General features: G+C 38.6%; 2 protein-coding genes across 2 annotated transcripts; one reads left to right on the top strand and one right to left on the bottom strand.

Annotated features, from left to right (window-relative positions):
- Window positions 1-404: 404 nt before the first annotated feature.
- Window positions 405-6,837, top strand: myh6 (myosin, heavy chain 6, cardiac muscle, alpha). The gene has a single exon (XM_055187119.2). The coding sequence runs from the start codon at window positions 837-839 to the stop codon at window positions 6,639-6,641; it is 5,805 nt and encodes a 1,934-aa protein (XP_055043094.2). The 5' UTR covers window positions 405-836; the 3' UTR covers window positions 6,642-6,837.
- A 318-nt stretch (window positions 6,838-7,155) lies between these two features.
- slc25a29 (solute carrier family 25 member 29) lies at window positions 7,156-19,223 on the bottom strand. Its single transcript, XM_055185289.2, has 4 exons — window positions 18,675-19,223; window positions 16,563-16,606; window positions 9,835-9,918; window positions 7,156-9,478 (listed from the first exon to the last, which is right to left on the bottom strand). Exons 1-4 carry the CDS (start codon window positions 18,700-18,702, stop codon window positions 8,711-8,713), a joined length of 924 nt encoding a protein of 307 aa, XP_055041264.1. The 5' UTR covers window positions 18,703-19,223; the 3' UTR covers window positions 7,156-8,710.
- Window positions 19,224-19,368: the final 145 nt, after the last annotated feature.

The raw sequence follows: 19,368 nt of genomic DNA on the forward strand, positions 1-19,368 counted from the left end.
ATGACATGCTATAAATTATACTTGAGTTAGCATGACTGGACAAAAATTTGTATCACATAGTAAAAGGTGACTTTTACTAGGTATGTGTACAGTATCTGTAAATTTAAGAAAGTACTGTTGCTACATGAGTGCTATGGTAAATCAGTGAACAAAATTTCGAATAATTTAGTGTGTTGAAAGGAAATAAGAATTAGATTTTATTATACACTAACAAAAATAAAGGTACAAAGCTGTCACTGGGGCAGTACCCTTTAAAAAAGGTCCTAATATGTACCATTTAGGTACAAATATGTATCTTTGAACTGCTAATATGTACCTTTCAAGTACTAATACGCACTCTTTGGGTACAAAAATGTACCTTTTTGAAAGGGTACCGTCCCAGTGACAACGTTTTTACCTTTATTTCTGAGAGTGTATGCAGTTAAACTTATGTTTAAACAAAGAAATGATGCACCATTGCAGGCTTTAAATGGGTTTTAAATCATTCATACAAAATACAATCATTTGTTAAACTAATGTACCATATTGTAGCTCAGGTTGGCTTATCTAATATTTCGAAAGGATGGGCAGTACATGGAAGCAATCTGGAAGGTGTCACTTGTCTATATAAGGATACCAACACCTAAAGGTCTCATTGCTAACCTCACACCACTTTAAACTCTTGATAACAACCCATGTTCTTTTTTTGCATGTCCTGTATTCTTTCCCTTGCATCCTTATTTGGGTTTTGTAACCCTCTATAAAAGCCAAGCACTAGTGGTTTGTGTTCTCTAAACTTCCTCCGTCACAACCCGTTCATCAATTCTTACTGTGCCTGGAAAACTCAAGCAGTCACTATGGGCGATGCTATGATGGCAGAGTTCGGTAAGGCCGCTCCCTTCCTGAGAAAGTCTGATAAAGAGCGTCTCGAAGCTCAAACAAGAGCCTTTGACATCAAAACCGAATGCTTTGTTGTGGATGAAAAAGTGGAATTTGTGAAGGGGCTGATCGTTAGCAAGGACAATGGAAAGGTCACTGTGAAAACCGAGGATGGGAGAACGGTGACCGTCAAGGATTCAGATGTTCATCCCCAGAACCCACCTAAATTCGATAAAATCGAAGACATGGCCATGCTCACTTTTCTTCACGAGCCTGCAGTGCTGTTCAACCTCAAAGAGCGTTACGCAGCCTGGATGATCTACACCTACTCAGGGCTGTTTTGTGTAACCGTCAACCCGTACAAGTGGTTACCGGTGTACGATTCAGAGGTGGTCTCTGCCTACAGAGGTAAGAAGAGGACTGAGGCTCCTCCTCATATCTTCTCAATCTCAGACAATGCTTATCAGTACATGCTAACTGATCGGGAGAACCAGTCTGTCCTTATCACTGGAGAATCCGGTGCTGGAAAGACGGTTAACACCAAGAGAGTCATCCAATATTTCGCAAGCATTTCTGCTGGGGGTACTGGAAAGAGAGACCCTAGCAAGGGAACCCTGGAGGATCAAATTATTCAGGCTAACCCTGCACTTGAAGCTTTCGGAAATGCCAAAACTGTGAGAAACGACAACTCGTCTCGTTTTGGAAAATTCATCCGCATTCATTTTGGAACAAGTGGTAAACTCTCTTCCGCTGATATCGAGACGTACTTGCTGGAGAAGTCTCGTGTGACCTTCCAGCTAAAAGCTGAGAGGAATTACCATATCTTTTACCAGATATTGTCCAATGAAAAGCCTGAACTACTGGACATGCTGCTGATAACCAACAACCCATATGACTATTCTTACATCTCCCAAGGAGAAGTAACTGTTCAGTCTATCAATGATAGCGAGGAGCTGATCGCAACTGACCAGGCCTTTGATGTTCTTGGCTTTACATCAGAAGAAAAGATGGGAGTCTACAAACTGACAGGTGCTATCATGCACTATGGCAACATGAAATTTAAACAGAAACAGCGTGAGGAGCAGGCCGAGGCTGATGGTTCAGAATCTGCAGATAAGGCAGCTTATCTAATGGGGCTGAACTCAGCTGATCTGCTGAAAGGACTCTGCCATCCAAGAGTCAAAGTGGGCAATGAGTATGTCACCAAAGGACAGAGTGTGGACCAAGTGTATTACTCAATCGGTGCGCTGGCAAAGTCAGTGTATGAGAAAATGTTCAACTGGATGGTGGTGAGAATCAACCAGTCCCTTGACACCAAGCAACATCGGCAACATTTCATCGGTGTGCTAGATATTGCCGGCTTCGAGATCTTCGAGTTCAACACATTCGAGCAGCTGTGCATCAATTTTACCAATGAAAAGCTGCAACAGTTTTTCAACCACCACATGTTCGTGCTGGAGCAAGAGGAATACAAGAAGGAAGGCATTCACTGGGAGTTTATTGACTTTGGGATGGACCTGCAATCTTGCATTGATTTGATTGAGAAACCTCTGGGTATCATGTCCATTTTGGAGGAAGAGTGCATGTTTCCAAAGGCCAGTGATCAGACTTTCAAATCAAAGCTATATGACAACCACCTGGGCAAGACCAACATCTTCCAGAAGCCACGTGTGGTGAAAGGGAAGGCAGAGGCACACTTTGCTTTATGCCACTATGCAGGAATTGTTGATTATAACATTACCGGCTGGCTTGTGAAAAACAAAGACCCACTGAATGAAACAGTTGTTGGGCTCTATCAAAAATCCTCTTTGAAGCTGTTAAGCAATCTCTTTTCACAGTATGCAGCAGCAGATGGGGCTGAAAAGTCAGGTGGGAAAGGAGCCAAGAAAAAGGGGTCATCTTTTCAAACGGTGTCTGCACTGCACAGAGAAAATCTTAACAAATTAATGACCAATCTGAAAACCACACACCCACACTTTGTCCGCTGTTTGATTCCGAACGAGATCAAGACTCCTGGAATCATGGACAACTGCCTTGTTATGCACCAGCTTCGCTGCAATGGTGTACTAGAGGGTATCAGGATTTGCAGGAAAGGTTTTCCAAACAGGATACTCTATGGTGATTTCAAACAGAGATACAGGATCTTAAATGCATCTGCCATCCCGGAAGGACAGTTCATTGAGAACAAGAAGAGTGCTGAGAAGCTGTTAGGGTCACTGGACATTGACCACACCCAATACAAATTTGGACACACTAAAGTCTTTTTTAAAGATGGCCTGCTGGGCACACTGGAGGAGATGCGTGATGACCAACTTGCTCGCATCCTCACTAGGATCCAAGCTTATGCTCGTGGCTTGCTTATGAGAGTGGAGTTTCAGAAACTGGTAGAACGCAGAGATGCCCTCATGGTCATCCAGTGGAACCTTCGTTCTTTCCTTGGGGTGAAAAATTGGCCATGGATGAAACTGTTCTTTAAGATAAAACCTCTGTTAAGGAGTGCCGAGTCTGAAAAAGAGATGGCAAACATGAAGGATGAATTCAATAAACTAAAAGATGCTTTGGAAAAATCTGAGGCCAGACGAAAAGAGTTAGAAGAGAAGATGGTCACTCTTCTCCAAGAGAAGAATGATTTGGTACTTCAGGTGCAATCAGAGCAAGACACTTTAACTGATGCTGAGGAGAGATGTGAACAACTCATAAAAAGCAAGATCCAGCTGGAAGCTAAAGTCAAAGAGCTTTCAGAACGCATAGAGGATGAGGAAGAGATCAATGCAGATCTCACAGCCAAAAAACGTAAGTTAGAAGATGAATGTTCTGAACTCAAAAAAGATATAGATGATCTTGAGCTGACACTGGCCAAGGTTGAAAAGGAAAAGCATGCTACGGAGAACAAAGTGAAAAATCTCACTGAGGAAATGGCATCTCTCGATGAAAACATAATGAAACTAAACAAGGAAAAAAAAGCTCTTCAAGAGGCTCACCAGCAGACACTGGATGACCTGCAGTGTGAGGAGGACAAAGTTAATACACTGACAAAGGCTAAAGTTAAACTTGAGCAACAGGTGGATGATCTTGAGGGCTCACTGGAACAAGAGAAAAAAATTAGGATGGACCAAGAACGTAGCAAGAGAAAACTGGAAGGAGATCTAAAACTGACTCAGGAAAATGTAATGGATTTAGAAAATGACAAACAGCAACTAGAAGAAAAACTCAAAAAGAAAGACTTTGAAATAAATCAGCTCAATGTAAAAATTGAAGATGAGCAAAGCTCCTCTGTGCAGCTTCAGAAAAAGTTCAAGGAAAATCAAGCTAGAATTGAGGAACTGGAGGAAGAACTGGAAGCTGAGCGTGCAGCCCGTGCAAAAGTTGAGAAACAGCGATCTGATCTTTCTCGGGAACTGGAAGACATCAGTGAGCGACTGGAGGAGGCAGGTGGAGCCACATCTACTCAAGTGGAGCTCAATAAAAAAAGGGAGTCCGAGTTTCAGAAGTTACGTAGGGACCTTGAGGAATCGACCCGTCAGCACGAGACCACAACTGCCACTCTTCGGAAGAAGCATGCCGACAGTGTGGCTGAACTAGGAGAACAGATTGACAATTTGCAAAGGGTCAAACAAAAGTTAGAGAAGGAAAAAGCTGAATTAAAGTTGGAACTGGATGACTTTTCCTCAAACATGGAGAGTGTCGTGAAGGCAAAAGTCAATCTTGAAAAAATGTGCCGCACACTGGAAGACCAGATGAATGAGCATCGGTCAAAAGCTGAAGAAGCCCAGAAAGTTCTACACGATCTGTCTACCCAAAAAGCCAAGCTGCTGACTGAAAATGGAGAACTTGGACGACAAATGGAGGAGAAGGAATGTCTGATCTCTCAGCTCACCCGAGGAAAAAACTCGTACACCCAGCAACTCGAGGACCTAAAAAGGCAACTCGAGGAAGAGGTTAAAGCAAAGAATGCTCTTGCTCATGCCGTACAGTCAGCGCGGCATGATTGCGACTTGCTGAGAGAACAATTCGAGGAGGAACAAGAAGCAAAAGCTGAGCTCCAAAGAGCATTGTCTAAGGCCAATACAGAGGTAGCAACATGGAGGGCAAGATATGAAACTGATGGAATTCAGCGAACGGAGGAACTGGAAGAGGCAAAGAAGAAACTTGTTCAAAAACTGCAAGAAGCGGAAGAGGCAGTGGAAGCAGTAAATGCAAAGTGTTCTTCTCTTGAAAAAACTAAACATCGCCTACAAAATGAGATTGAAGATCTGATGCTAGACCTCGAACGCTCTAATGCTGCGTCAGCTGCCCTGGACAAAAAACAAAGATCCTTTGACAAAATTATTGCAGAGTGGAAACAAAAGTATGAAGAGTCACAATGTGAGCTTGAGGGAACTCAAAAGGAAGCTCGCAGCTTGAGTACTGAGCTCTTTAAACTAAAAAATTTCTATGAAGAAACTCTAGATCACCTTGAAACCATTAAGAGAGAAAACAAGAACCTACAGGAGGAAATCTCAGACCTAACAGATCAAGTAGGTGAAGGACGAAAGACTGTTCATGAGTTGGAAAAACTAAGGAAACAGTTGGAACAGGAGAAAGCAGAGTTACAGTCTGCACTGGAAGAAGCTGATGCTTCCGTTGAACACGAAGAGGGCAAAATTCTACGAGCTCAGTTAGAGTTCAACCAGGTAAAGGCAGACATTGAACGCAAGATGGCTGAAAAAGATGAGGAAATGGAACAAGCTAAGAGAAACTATCAACGTATGATTGAAACCTTGCAGGCCTCTCTTGAGGCAGAGACAAGAAGCCGTAACGAGGCACTGAGAGTGAAAAAGAAGATGGAAGGAGACCTTAATGAAATGGAAATTCAGCTAAGCCAGGCCAACAGACAGGCAGCAGATGCTCAAAAACAGTTGAAGATAGTACAGTCTTGTTTAAAAGATACTCAACTCCAAATGGATGACACACTTCACAGTAATGATGATCTTAAGGAAAACGGTGCCCTGTTGGAGCGCAGAAACAACCTCCTACAAGCAGAACTAGAGGAACTGAGGGCTGTGGTGGAACAAACCGAGAGGGGCCGCAAACTAGCTGAGCAGGAACTTACTGAAGCAACAGAAAGGGTGCAACTCCTGCACTCCCAAAACACTTGCCTCATCAACCAAAAAAAGAAACAAGAATCTGACCTGCTTCAGCTTCAGAATGAGATGGAGGAGCTGGTGCAGGAGAACCGCAATGCCGAGGAGAAGGCAAAGAAAGCCATCACAGATGCAGCCATGATGGCCGAGGAGCTAAAGAAGGAACAGGACACAAGCGCACACCTAGAAAGGATGAAAAAGAACATGGAGCAAACAATCAAGGACCTACAGCACCGTCTGGATGAGGCAGAGCAACTGGCAATGAAGGGTGGGAAAAAACAGCTTCAGAAGATGGAGGGCCGCATCCGTGAACTTGAGAATGAGTTAGAAGCCGAGCAAAAGCGAGGTTCAGAGTCCATTAAAGGTGTGCGCAAATATGAGCGTCGCATAAAAGAGCTTACTTATCAGACCGAGGAGGATCGCAAGAACCTGGCAAGACTTCAGGACTTAGTGGACAAGCTGCAGTTGAAAGTAAAGTCCTACAAACGTTCTGCTGAAGAGGCTGAGGAGCAGGCAAATGTCAGCTTGGCTAAATTACGTAAATTGCAGCATGAGCTGGAGGAGGCGGAAGAGCGGGCGGACATCGCAGAATCTCAAGTCAACAAACTGCGTGCTAAAACTAGAGATGGTGTGCCTGGAAAGAAATCTCAAGATGAGTAATGACTCAGCAGTTCAGCCTGCAGACCTAGATTTGTTTGTTCACTCATTTGAAGATTAACCTAACACATTATACCAGGAAATTTCTTTGTAGACAAATTGTAGACAAATAATTCATGCAATACTATCAGCGATAATGTTAAATGAAAAATTACACGGTTTTGCTTAGAGTTTGACATATGCTTTTAATTTGTAATAGAAAGAAAATATTAAATCTACTTTCAAACTGAAGTGTTATTCTTGAATGCTTTTTGCAATGTCGCACAAAACTGATCTACCACAGCTTGGTTAGTGTTTGCTAAGATTTAACTAAAATAAGTTACACATCTTTGCAAAACAATAAACTGTGCAAAACGAAACCTTTACTGTTAACAAAAATGACTTTTATAAGATTTTGTTTCACGTCAACTCCATATAAATGTAAGAACATAACGCTCAATTTAAACAGAATTTTACATTATGTTGTATGATAATAAAGTTATATGTTAAGACAAAAAAACTCCAACAGGAAACAAGGTTGTTTTATCCCATTTATTTTCACATTTCATTTAAGTCGACCAAAAGCAATTTGTAAACTGGTTGAGGACAACTACATTTCAAATGGGAGCAATGCTGAACTGAGCTTTTCTTACAAAAATAAGACAGCAGTTTCTCAAACTCAATATTGTTCTGTCTCTTCAGCAACAGCAGTAATAACAGACAGGAAAATAAGAATCTATAACAATTAAAACTCACTTTAGTACTATTGCAACCGATTTAACTCCATAAAATACAGTTTATTTACATTTCTCACGGACATTTAGGTATTTAGTTGTAACCGTTCACAATCGAATACTAAATATTTACATTACAACATACAACCATGTAACATTTACAAAAACAGCAGCACATTTCTTTAAAATGCCCTCATTCAGTTCTTTCTCAAGGTGCATTTCAACGTCAGGACTTCTGACGACAAATATATGCAACACACCTATTTACACGCGGAAAAAAATATAAAGCCTAGATATATACAAACATAAAATATATACTGATCTTACAGTAACAACCCACATGCAGTAGTTAATTTAAAGATGTGACTCAAATACAGCAGGCTTTTTGAATATTATAATAGCAGTACTGATACAGTTGTAACCTACAAAAAACATGCAAATATTGCAATAATTTTCAGCACTCCGCTTCCACACCTCCTTTATGTAACATATGGGTGTAGGACAAAAACCTTTGGTTATGAACAACAGAAACCGTATAAAGTTAAGCTACATGGACTCAAGTATAAGAACATAACCAACTGAGGTTCTGATTTTTTTGGAAGACTGATAATGCGAGAAAACTAAGTAAAAAAAAATGTAATGTGGGACGAACTTTCATTAACATTTTCATAAATAAGGTTTGGAAAGCAGCTCTAATGAGATTTACATCTCAGAATATTATAAAAAAAATATTGCAATAACAAATGCAACACTTTCTTAGTGCCGAATACTCGATTTTTATATATTGGTTAGGTTGGCAGGATTAGGCCTTGTGGTTTGGCCCAAGAGTAGACGCCATGATTAAAACTAGTACTGTTTGAGTACTGTGCTTGATTGTATAAAAAAGAGAAAAAAAAAAGAGTAAAGCCCTTAAGATGGTCTTTACTTTCTAGTCTTTTCTTTGGCGTCAATTTAAACCCCACCTGGTGCTGTATGAATAAATGAATGAGAGTTTGCTAAGCTTTGTTTAGAGATCACTTTGCATCTTTTCAGCATAGCAGGTATCTGCAAAGCCAAGAGACTAGTTTATCTAGTTCTGCCATGTTAAAACAAAAGGTAAATCGTAAAACTTTCAAAGGTCGGATTCGTACTTTTCTCTCTGTTCTTGTAAGGCAGAAAAGAGAATGCGGATTTGTTAAATATTATGGAATATAAAAAATATATTTACAGTTTATAGAGATCAAATTATTGTACATGTTTACAGAAGGTTGTGCAATTCTGTTTGCAGTGGGTAGATATGCACATTGCATAACAACGTTTCAGTAACAGGTCGGCCACGGGTTGGAAACCGACAAACTAGTTCTTTTCAGAAAAAGTTACTCACAGACTGGATGGCTGCGTTTGCTGCTGCAGTGCCGCGTGATGCGCAGGAGCCGTTTCGCAGTCTTTAGGGCCCTCGTCGGGTCGCATATACATGAGGAAAAGGGTGACGGTGGCAAACGTGGCGGCGTTGACCGGAAAAGCCCGGAGGAGGGTGGAAGTCAGTCCGCGCGTGAAAACTCGCAAGCCTTCGCGCTCGATGCTCTTCCGCGTGCAGTCCATGATGCCGCTGTACTGGTACTTCCCGCCCACCCCGTCGGCCTGGAGGCGAGACTTTATCACATCTACAGGGTACGTAGAGAGCCACGACGCGATTCCCGACATGCCGCCGGCAAACAGTAGTTTTGGAATCATGTACGGGTCCTCCGGCTCGCATCCCAGCGAGCGCGTCAGCAGATCGTACGCCAGGAAGTAGACGCCGAAGCCCGGGGTCTCTCGGATCAGAGTGGTAACCATACCGCGGTTGACTCCTCGCAGACCCTCGCGTTGGTAGATGCGAGCCAGGCAGTCCAGTGAGTTTTTGTACAGCTTCCTCGTGGACGACTTCTTCTCGCCAGTGCCCTGCATCTGCATACGGGTCTTGGCCAGTTCCATGGGGCAGCAAATCACGCATTGTATGGCGCCGGCCGCCGCCCCCGCTAGAAACTGATGCATGGGAGTGTCCTCGGCCAACCAGCGCATGGTGTTACCCTGCACACCGAAGACGATGGCGTTGATAAACGTTAAGCCCATCATGGGAGATCCAATGCCTTTATAAAGACCAAGCACCTGTTGAGTAGATGACAGAGTTTCACAACTGGAAGAAAGTAAATATTTAAGAGTACATTTATAATCAAGCTCAATGACGCCCAAATTCATTTACATTTGACACGGATCTATTTAATGGATCACAACGTGAAAAGCAAAAATAAACAAACTGATTATAATAATGCACTTGATTTTAAGATCAGTCGGATTTCAAATGTAAACAGTTCAGAATTTCGGCTACTTCATGCCGACCTGACACTGCTTGCCGTGATTACAAACATAAATTACTAAAAAATGTGTTGGGAAGTAAAAATGTCTTGTTTCGATTTGAGAAATTCAGAATGTGACAAAAAGGCCAATGAGAAGTCACTACTCACAGACTCCTGACGTATGATTGACTGGAAACAATGAATGGTGCCTCTGTAAAGAGGTTTATCTATACTCTGGACCTGAAGACGAACCTGAAAGAGATACAGGCAGATTATTTAATTTCTAGAGAGCAATTATTCAAGACAAACAGTTATAAAAAAGAATCAAATTTACAAGCAACAAAGATGCAAATGAAGTAAGCCCAACAGTTGTTAAAGTACACAAATAAAAAATTAACTCTTAAAGGAAAAGTTTTTCAATATTTGACTATGTTCTTACCTCAACTCTTACCAACGAAATAATACATCCCTGTCTTTTTTCAAAGCGTGCACTTAATCTTTGTACACCGCGTCATGAATGTGTTAGCATTTAGCCTAGCCCCATTCATTCCTATGGCTACAGACAGGGATGAAGATACGTGAGTAATTACACGGGTAAGTATGGTGGCACAAAACGTGGCGATTTTTTAGGCTAATAAAAATGAGAACTATATTGTATGCCGGAAGAGCACTTAGTTTGCAGCACTTTAACCTCGGCCCGCAGTAACATCATCACTCCTGACTCCTCCCCCTCTCGCTCAAACTTCCGTCAATATTACTGCGCCTGAGGTCAAAGTGCTGCAACCTAAGTGCTCTTCCGCCATTCAATATAGTTCTCATTTTTTTATCCGCTCAAAAAATCGTCACGTTTTATTATGTGCCACCATACTTACTCGTGCAACTACTCATGTAACAGTCTTTTAATAGGGAAAACATGGAAGTGTTTGGTGGCTTCTAAATTCATCCCTGTTTGGATCCTAAGGAACGAATGGGGCTAGGCTAAATGCTAACACATTCACGACATGCTGTACAAAGATTAAGTGCACGCATTGAAAAAGAAAGGTATGTATTAATGTGTCTAAGTTGAGGTAAGAACATAGTAAAATATTGAAAAACAGTGGTGTGCTCCTTTAAATCTTGGAAAAATGTGTTGTTAAAAGTGCGTTGTTACAAACCTGTATTCATTTCTTTGTTCTGAACACAAAGGAAGATATTTTGAGCAATGTTTGTAACTTTGTAATATCTTTCTTACTATAGAAGTCAATGGTACTTTTGTTTCCTGCTTCATTACAAATACCTTTGTGTTCAGAAGAACAAAGACATTTAAATGAACACAAAAGTTTCATTTTTGGATGTACAATCACTTTAAAGAGGTCATATTATGAGATTTTTTTAAAGATGTAAAATAAATATTTGGTGTCCCCAGAGTGCGTATGTGAAGTTTTAGCTTAAAATACTCCACAGATAATTTATAATTATAGCACTTAAACATGGAAAAACACAGATTTTGACGCTATGCTTTAAGAAGGCGCAAGGCAATCACACAAATCCTGTACTGGTTGGCAGTATTTTTATTTATTTTTATTTTATGCAGTATATTGTATTGCTTCTGTCTTTTGTTTGGCATTGTTTGCACTAGATTGCACACATGCAATTTATGTGGCAAGGCCAAAGCTTACTTTTTAGTGCTTTTTTAGCTGTTAGTTTTTATGCAATTTGTAGTTTCATTAGTAGTGAAATGCGTTTGTATTACTGCTCCTATAAGGATTTGTGTGATTGTTTGTTTTATTACTATAGGATTTTAATGTGAAGGCATGTTTGTTTTGCCTTTTTCTATGTATAACACTGTGGTCAACTTTTGTTGTATTGATATGTGCTTTATAAATAAATTGAACATTGAACATGTAATTCATTGTCTGTATATTGCACCATGGTCCTGAAGAAACATTGACTTATTTTACTGTGTACTGCATTACTATACATGGTTAAAATAACAATAAACCTTCTCTTGATGCGACTTTTTTATTGATCAAGCTCCCCATCATATGAAAACATTGTTTGTTTTCACAAACTGTGATTTTTCTTTAAAACAGCCAAGTGGTGCATTACTTTAATGTTTCTTTTCCATGTCATGGTCTCATATTTGGATATGTTGAAAACATTTGTGACCTTGTCTGTGAAGTCTCGGCTAAAGTCGCACAATCTAATTTTGAGATTAAGAGCGTCAAAGTAGTCATAACAATAAAAATGATAAACCCATGTGATTATTGCTACACCTTAGGGATGGGCGGATCGATCCTTAAGTACTAGCGCAGGCAGGTTTTAAAAAGGGGTTAAAGTGCATTGTTGCGGTCAGTTAATAATAATGAAGCCTCGTGTGACATTTCTCAACAAAAAAAATACGCCACCGTTGTAACACCACAAATTTGACAAAGCATCTAAAAGCAAAATACCCGTTACAGAGCACAAAGAAGTGCAGTTTCACAGTCATCCCTGCTTTGATTTTTTTTTTTTTTTGCATTCCAGTCTACTGACTTTTATCAGGGTTTTATTTTATTTTCAAAAGCAGTCAAAGAAAAAACAGGCTCAAGTTAATGTCAACATTTACTTGTTTTATCTTAAAAACGTATAAAGAAAAGAAATGTGGTAATAGTGTTCAGTTGTCACGTCTATTTTATTTGCAGGGGCGTTGCACATGTTGTCGGGCCCTATGCATAGGCAGTCCTGATGGGCCCCCACCCCCATAATATATTCCAGACTTTTTAAGGGCCCTCTCTTCCTTTGGGGTCCTGGTAATCAGTACTGGTTTTACCCCCAGTCTGACGCCCCTGTTTATTTGATATAATGATGCTTTCAAAATACCCCATAAAATCACTTTAATACATACATAAAAATATTTCATAAAAGTACCAGAATCGGTATTGACGATACTTGTCTTAAAAGTACTTTGTATCGGATCGACAAGAAAATAACTGGTATTGTCCATCCCTACTTTACCTTCAATATACTATACTCAAACTTTTATTTATAACGAATGATTTTATTGACACTACACTTCATTATTCTGAGCAAAACTACTTCGACATTGACTTTGATTGTCTCCATGTTCACTTTAGGCACAGAAACACATGATGATTCTTACTTGTTTCAGGAACCTCTTTTCTATCATTAGAGAGAGAAAGTGAAAACAGGCCATAATATTAAATCAGGTCAGTGCAGGTCAAGGCGTAAATATTGTGACTTTAGCCCAGTTCCGTGAAAAATCGTTTTGTCATCTCCAAAATTCCAGGAACAGCTTATCTGTTTTGCAGCTCAACTTCTGACAAGATAATTACCCTATTTTAAATATATTTTCAAGTTGCTTTGTGTCGAAAAAACTCTGTTTTTGGATTCTGGTGCTTGAGGACTTCAGAGCCTGAAGCATGCATTTAAAAGAATCAAAAGTGTCTAAAGATGGTCGATCCTTTTACTAGGGGAGAAAGTACAATTTTTCAGAAAAAATAATTTTAAAAGCTAATGTTTTAGACAGAGATATATTTTTGTTGTCATCAATAACTCACAAGTGTTGTCTATAAATACCAGGTGAAATTTTGAACAAATGTAAAACCTTTACGAATTTTACTTTGAACATAAGTAGCGCATTTTTACTTTTGACCCTGTCAGCTGGGACGAAGGTAACACACAGGTGGATCAAAAGTAACACAACAGAACAAGATATTTTTTGTGTTACACTTGTTTTTAGTAAATATACATGACTATGACCTTGTTAATATGTAACTGCAAACATATTTCGTCAATTATCTTTGCAAAAAAATAATTCAATTACATTTTTATTTTTAAATATTAATTTCCAAAAAAACACGACAATATACACTTGAATTGCTGAGAATAAAACACTATGAAAATTAAATTAGAATAATATAAATTCCCAAAATAATGCAACAGTGTTAGAAGCGGGACAAAACGAACACATGTTACTTTCGTCCCAGCAGTCAAACTTCAGGATCTGTTAGAGCACTAAATAACCTGTCGATTGATCAGTATCGTAACACATGAAACCAGAAAACACACTGCGTTATGAGGAATTTACTTAAAACAGCTTTCTGGATCTACACACGCAAAACGATGATGAAATAAAAATGTATAATAATATCTGTCAGCTCTGTCAAAAGTTGCGTGCTAAAGATGCAGTCATAGTTTGAAATGCAAATGTAGTCAGGGCTCAGAGAAAATCACCCCTAAGCTCTGGAATGATTTATCAAACAATGTTTGAGAATTAGACACAGTCAACCAATTTAAGTCTAAACCAATGACATATCTCTTTAACAAAGCATTCACATAACTCATCTAGTAAATATACTTGTCCCACAATAGTTTGTTTGTCCAGAACTGGGCACACATTCTTCCATTATACTGTATGACACCTGCATTACATGCGAGCGGCCCCTATGCTTATAAGATTTTGTTTCACTTTCCCGTCTCGTCCTCAAACCCAAAGACACTGCATATTAATTTAGTTGTCACCTTTTAATGCTTAATTCTGTTCTGTACACACACAATTTAATAATTTACGGAACTGATAACTGCATTCTACAACCGATTTAACTCCCGCAAAATGCAGGTAGTGACAACCGCATTTACAGAAACTCTGCACAGTGTTTACATAACCGAACCGAACAACTAGTGTTAATAAAGTGTTTAAACGTGCATCATGGACATGACAGGTCTCTCTTCTGAAAAAAAATGAATGCCTAAAAAGTCTTATGTATGCGCGGTGCAGAAAATGACAGAGGCACAAGTGTTTGCTGACTAGGGTTGCCAGATCTTGCATGAAAAAAACAGCAAACAAGAAAAAGCCAATAATAAACCAAAATAAATCCAAATTATTTACCTCAAAGATCAAAATACACTTTAATAACATAGCGCCAAAACAGTACAAAAAAAGATGAGGACCTGGCAACACTGCAAGACAGCGCACTGTGGAGGAGCCTTACCAATGCGTAGAATACACAACGCCAAGACGGAGGTTTATTGCAAAACATACCACTTTCAACTGTGAATAGTAAGCACGCGAGATCAAACATCACATTTTCGGGAGTGAGTCTTATTCCGTACAGACATGAAACAAACATTTTGGTGGATTCACTCCCGCATTTAAATTAGGTTGTCACTCCCGAAAATTTGCAGTGTGTACGAGGCCAGAGACTTTTGTTGTCCCCTGATCTTTCTGTGGTTTCTCTCGTTTTTATTAATGTAAAGCTGCTTTAGAACAATTAAACAATTGTGAAAAGTAGGGCTGGATACCGATTCAGATGTTTCAGATCTATTTAATTTCGATTCACAAGCTTTCAAATCGATTCGATTTCGATTCCCGATTCAATTTTTAATTACAGTTCTCGGTTTGATTTTTATACTCTATTCTCGATTCAATCAACGAATATAGTTTATAAAAAAAGAACAGTGAACATAAGTTTACAAGGGTAATTAATAAAAAGAATTAAATAATATTAAACTCTTTTTTTTATGTACACTTGGGTAAGTAAAAACAGAACTCATCTCTAATTTTCAAATGCTTAAAATTATGTTAAATACAATACAATTATGATGCAAGATGAAAAATGTATGCTGAAAAAGTCAGAACAGTCGAGTGGAGAAGACTAGTATTTAGATTAACGTTAAACTTACGTTCAATGTTTGCGGTAATAAATATGAAAATAAAACCGATTCGTGGCCTTTGAGAATCGATATTGAATCAACCACGTAAACAAAGTATGATTAATCGAAAAAAAAATCGCAATTTCCATGTTTTTCTGCTTTTTGGACATGCACATTATATAAATAAACCTGTTTTACAAGATTTCTACAATTTTCCTATACATGTATGTCAAATATAACTGAAACAGGAGAATCTCAGCTTGAATGAAATTCATCAAATCTTTGGCATGCATTTATTTAGCCAGTATTAAAGATATCAAGATCATATTTTCTAATGTTCTCTACTTTATTTTATGTTAAAACCGGGTTTTCACAGGCGGGGTCATATTTCATCCAAAAATTCAGAGAGAAGTTTTGTATTTATTTCATATCTTGGTGTATAAATATCATATTAAAAGCTTTTGTTTTAAGTGGTTTCTGTTGTACTACACTGGGAAGTCGACATATAAAACTTATCAGCTTGAATAAGTTTTGCATGAATTTATAAGAAATAATACGATGGGATTATGTAAAATAGTTCACTTCCCCACCCGCATGACTTTTTGTCATTCATCTACTAAACACAAAAGTCAAGCTGGTTTTGAAATAATGACTAAACTTCTACTTTCTGTAGAAAAGTAACTTTTGTCCGATGCTGAGTTCAAAAGAGTGGCAGATCCGTCATGAAAATAATCAGCTTGATTTGTTGGGTTTCGTGCCACCTTTCAAAAGTCACATTGTTTAAAATTGGCCTACAATGCCAAGATAAGATAGTTAAAATATTTTCTTGTGTAAAATAATTATTTTAATTTTCCTTACACCATCTCACGTGCTTGTCATCATAACAGCAAAATCAAACTGAAAGATGGATGAGGGGGCTCAGATTGTCAAATATATATTGGGGGGGAGGTTGGGAAACACTGTTGGACTGTTTTAAAAGCACTGATATATAGAAAAGTTTAGTGTAACTCATTTTAGTTTTAATACAGATATATAAGATACTGTATGCTTTCCAGTGAACATGCATTACACCGGCTTCAACAAACTTAGCAACTGAAGCAGATCTCAAGTAACAGGGTTCAAAATGAAATAGATATGTAGCAACATCCTTCATTAAACATCAACCCAAAATAGCAGTCAAAACTGTTTACTGGCTCGCTGTTTCGAGTAATGTGCATAGACAACATCAGGTTAGATGACAGCATCTCTTGGCGTTTACTCACCTTAACCGTATCAAACGGATGTCCAACGAGGACACCGGCGGCACCTAAAAAAATAAAGAAAATCTGATTTATTAGAAATACAATGCAATTGCATTTTGAATCCAATTTTGTGTAATAAATCTTTAAAAAAATCAGGCAGATTGGAAATATGGGTTAATTTTTTTTTTTTTTTTTGCATTACAATCTTTTGCCCATATAGGACTAGAAATTCCTACAGGTATTGGCCAAAGTTTTTCAGTGCGTCACAGGATATTTCATGTCATGGGGTTTACACTGCACACAATTCCAAGGACACCAATGACCATGCACACAGTTGAACTCAGTTCACTGGACTTTACATGCATTCTGATGGGTGGGCTGTCAAGATGAAGGCGTTGGCATGGCAGGACCAATAAGACTAGCACTTAAGGGCAGCTTAGCCTAGCCAGACTAAAGCTCAGCCATGACGCATTCATCTCATAATGACACCTGCGAGAACAACAACATTTATGAAAGACCGTGTCTTCATGTTACTAAAATGAAACACAACCGGCTTAGACAGACGCATTGCCAGCACCGCTGAATGGGATTGGCCAACACAGGGGTGTGTGGATTCCTTTACGTTTCACAGGACATGTGCAGATTGTTGGGAGGGGGCTATTCTGGGCCCTTCCAGGAACTGCACTTCACAGTAGCTTAAGCATGTTTTACGCAAGAGAATAGATTGATCCTACAAAGATGTCTACTGATGGTTTGAAAATTAAATGTGAAGTGTGATGTTTATTTCTGTGCATGTGTGTTATTCAGTTTGTTGATGAAAATGAAATAAAGACTTATTACATAAGACTCATAACATTTATAGCCGTACATGTGCCGACACGCTCAGAACTGAACAAAATTAAATACAAATGTTGCCTTTAGAAAGCAGAAAACTGGATAATGTAAACACACAGATGAATGTGTTACTAATTGTAACTTCTTTAAAGTGTACTATGACCAAATCAATCAGTTACAATGTAACATCCTGTGTTGTGTGTTGTGTCACAACTCTGATCTAGGGCTGCTCTAATATGGGCAAAATACTAATCACGGTTATTTATTTATTTATTCATAATCGCGATTATTTAACACTACTCATAATCATTACTCAATGACTTTGAAAACAAGAATTCATTTAATCTTTTTATAAAACAAGTGTTGCAATAGAAAGCAGTGGTGCCTTCAGAAGTGCCTTACAAACACATCGGTCCAGTGGCATGCGATTTAAATTTTAATTTAGCTGTCAAAAGATTAATCACGATTAATCACATACAAAATAAACAGGGTTTTTTTCATAATATATCTGTGTGCAGTGTACACATTAACAAATATATACAAATACACAAATATATTATGCAAACACAAATTTTGTATGCGATTAATCTTTTAACAGTCATCATTTTAATTGCACAATAATTGTTTTAACTCGATTATCTTGCTTTTGTAGTTGTTTAAAATTGAAGGAAAAAAAACGATTAAATGCACAGCCCTACTCAACAGTGATTATGTTTAACAATAAAGAAAAGATACAGTTGTTGTTTTAACTTAACCAACAATAAAGTAAACAAAACTTAAAATTAAATAAATAACATAATTTCCAATGTTATTTTTTAAAATGATTTTAAAGAAATTATATAAAAATAAAATAATAATATTATTAAATTGTTGCAACATAAAATAGAAGATTTTTGTTTCTTATCATGTGCAGATTTATTAGACTTTTTGTACTTCATTAATAAACAGAATAAACACAATGTGTTGTCACGTGTCTCACTGTCACCTAATGACGTGGCTTCCTGTTACACTATAAATAATTTGACAATTGATTCTAACTGTGTAATTATGTGACAAAATGCTCAAATTCAATACATAATCGATAAATAATTTACACACATGCATACAGTAGGATGCAAACTGTGTACTTCAATGCACGTGCACATAAAAAATACAATCAAACATACTACAGAATCAAATGCAGTCTTCCTGTCACATTAGACGTGGGTTAGCACCTTAACCAGCTTAACTTAGTCCTAATCTACTCATTCACTTATCAGATATGAAACTCGCATATACTGTACGAGGTCTTTCACTCACCTCCCATGCAGCCAGCGAGGAAGTCCATCACTGATTTAAACTGAGTCCAGAGCACCTACACTTCCGATTTATAGCACAGATAACTCGGTTTTAATCGATTTATAAGATCGGTTAGTTTCTCGGGCCCGTCCTGTGATGAACTGGCGTTAAATTTCAGCGGTCTTCCACGTAATGTAATTCATTCAAGCACGCGATGACGTAGAAGCACCGAGCGACTTGTCAGGGTGAAGTCTGCGCCAACTGTATATTAAACCAGACTCTAGTGTAAATTTTCACCTACTACATTAACTAGCACCTGCTCGGCTCACTGTCTATTTGTGTACCGGGCCCTGGAAGGACTGGTATCGGTAGGAGGTGTGTGTGCGTGCGCCCAATCGCGACTCACGGATTTTAAGAGGATTTCTGGTCCTGGTGCTGGCGTCACTCGCGCTTCCGGGTCTTACTATGGCGAAGGAGTGTTATTAATATTCATCAGAGATGCTTTTATTCTATTGGATGGTTATCGTCGCACGTTTTCACATCTAATTAATATTCAGTATTTAAGCCTTTCATTATTGTACGTCACGGGAAAGCGGCAAACTGAATGATTAATATTCATGAGACACGCCTTTGCCGTAGTAGGACTGGTGTTCAGGAGAGTCATTTTATCCAAACTAACCGTCCGAACTAACCGATTCGTTTAAAAAACAGTTTT

This window comes from Misgurnus anguillicaudatus, chromosome 18 (assembly GCF_027580225.2).
Source record: "Misgurnus anguillicaudatus chromosome 18, ASM2758022v2, whole genome shotgun sequence".
Lineage (NCBI taxonomy): Eukaryota > Metazoa > Chordata > Actinopteri > Cypriniformes > Cobitidae > Misgurnus > Misgurnus anguillicaudatus.

Excerpts from the sequence above, each read along its gene's own strand:
- myh6 (XM_055187119.2), top strand. The coding sequence starts at position 837 with ATGGGCGATGCTATGATGGCAGAGTTCGGTAAGGCCGCTCCCTTCCTG.
- slc25a29 (XM_055185289.2), bottom strand. The coding sequence starts at position 18,702 with ATGGACTTCCTCGCTGGCTGCATGGGAG. Across the intron at positions 9,919-16,562 it reads ATCCGTTTGATACGGTTAAG|GTTCGTCTTCAGGTCCAGAG; the intron begins GTGAGTAAACGC and ends TATCTCTTTCAG. Across the intron at positions 9,479-9,834 it reads CAATCATACGTCAGGAGTCT|GTGCTTGGTCTTTATAAAGG; the intron begins GTGAGTAGTGAC and ends TCTACTCAACAG.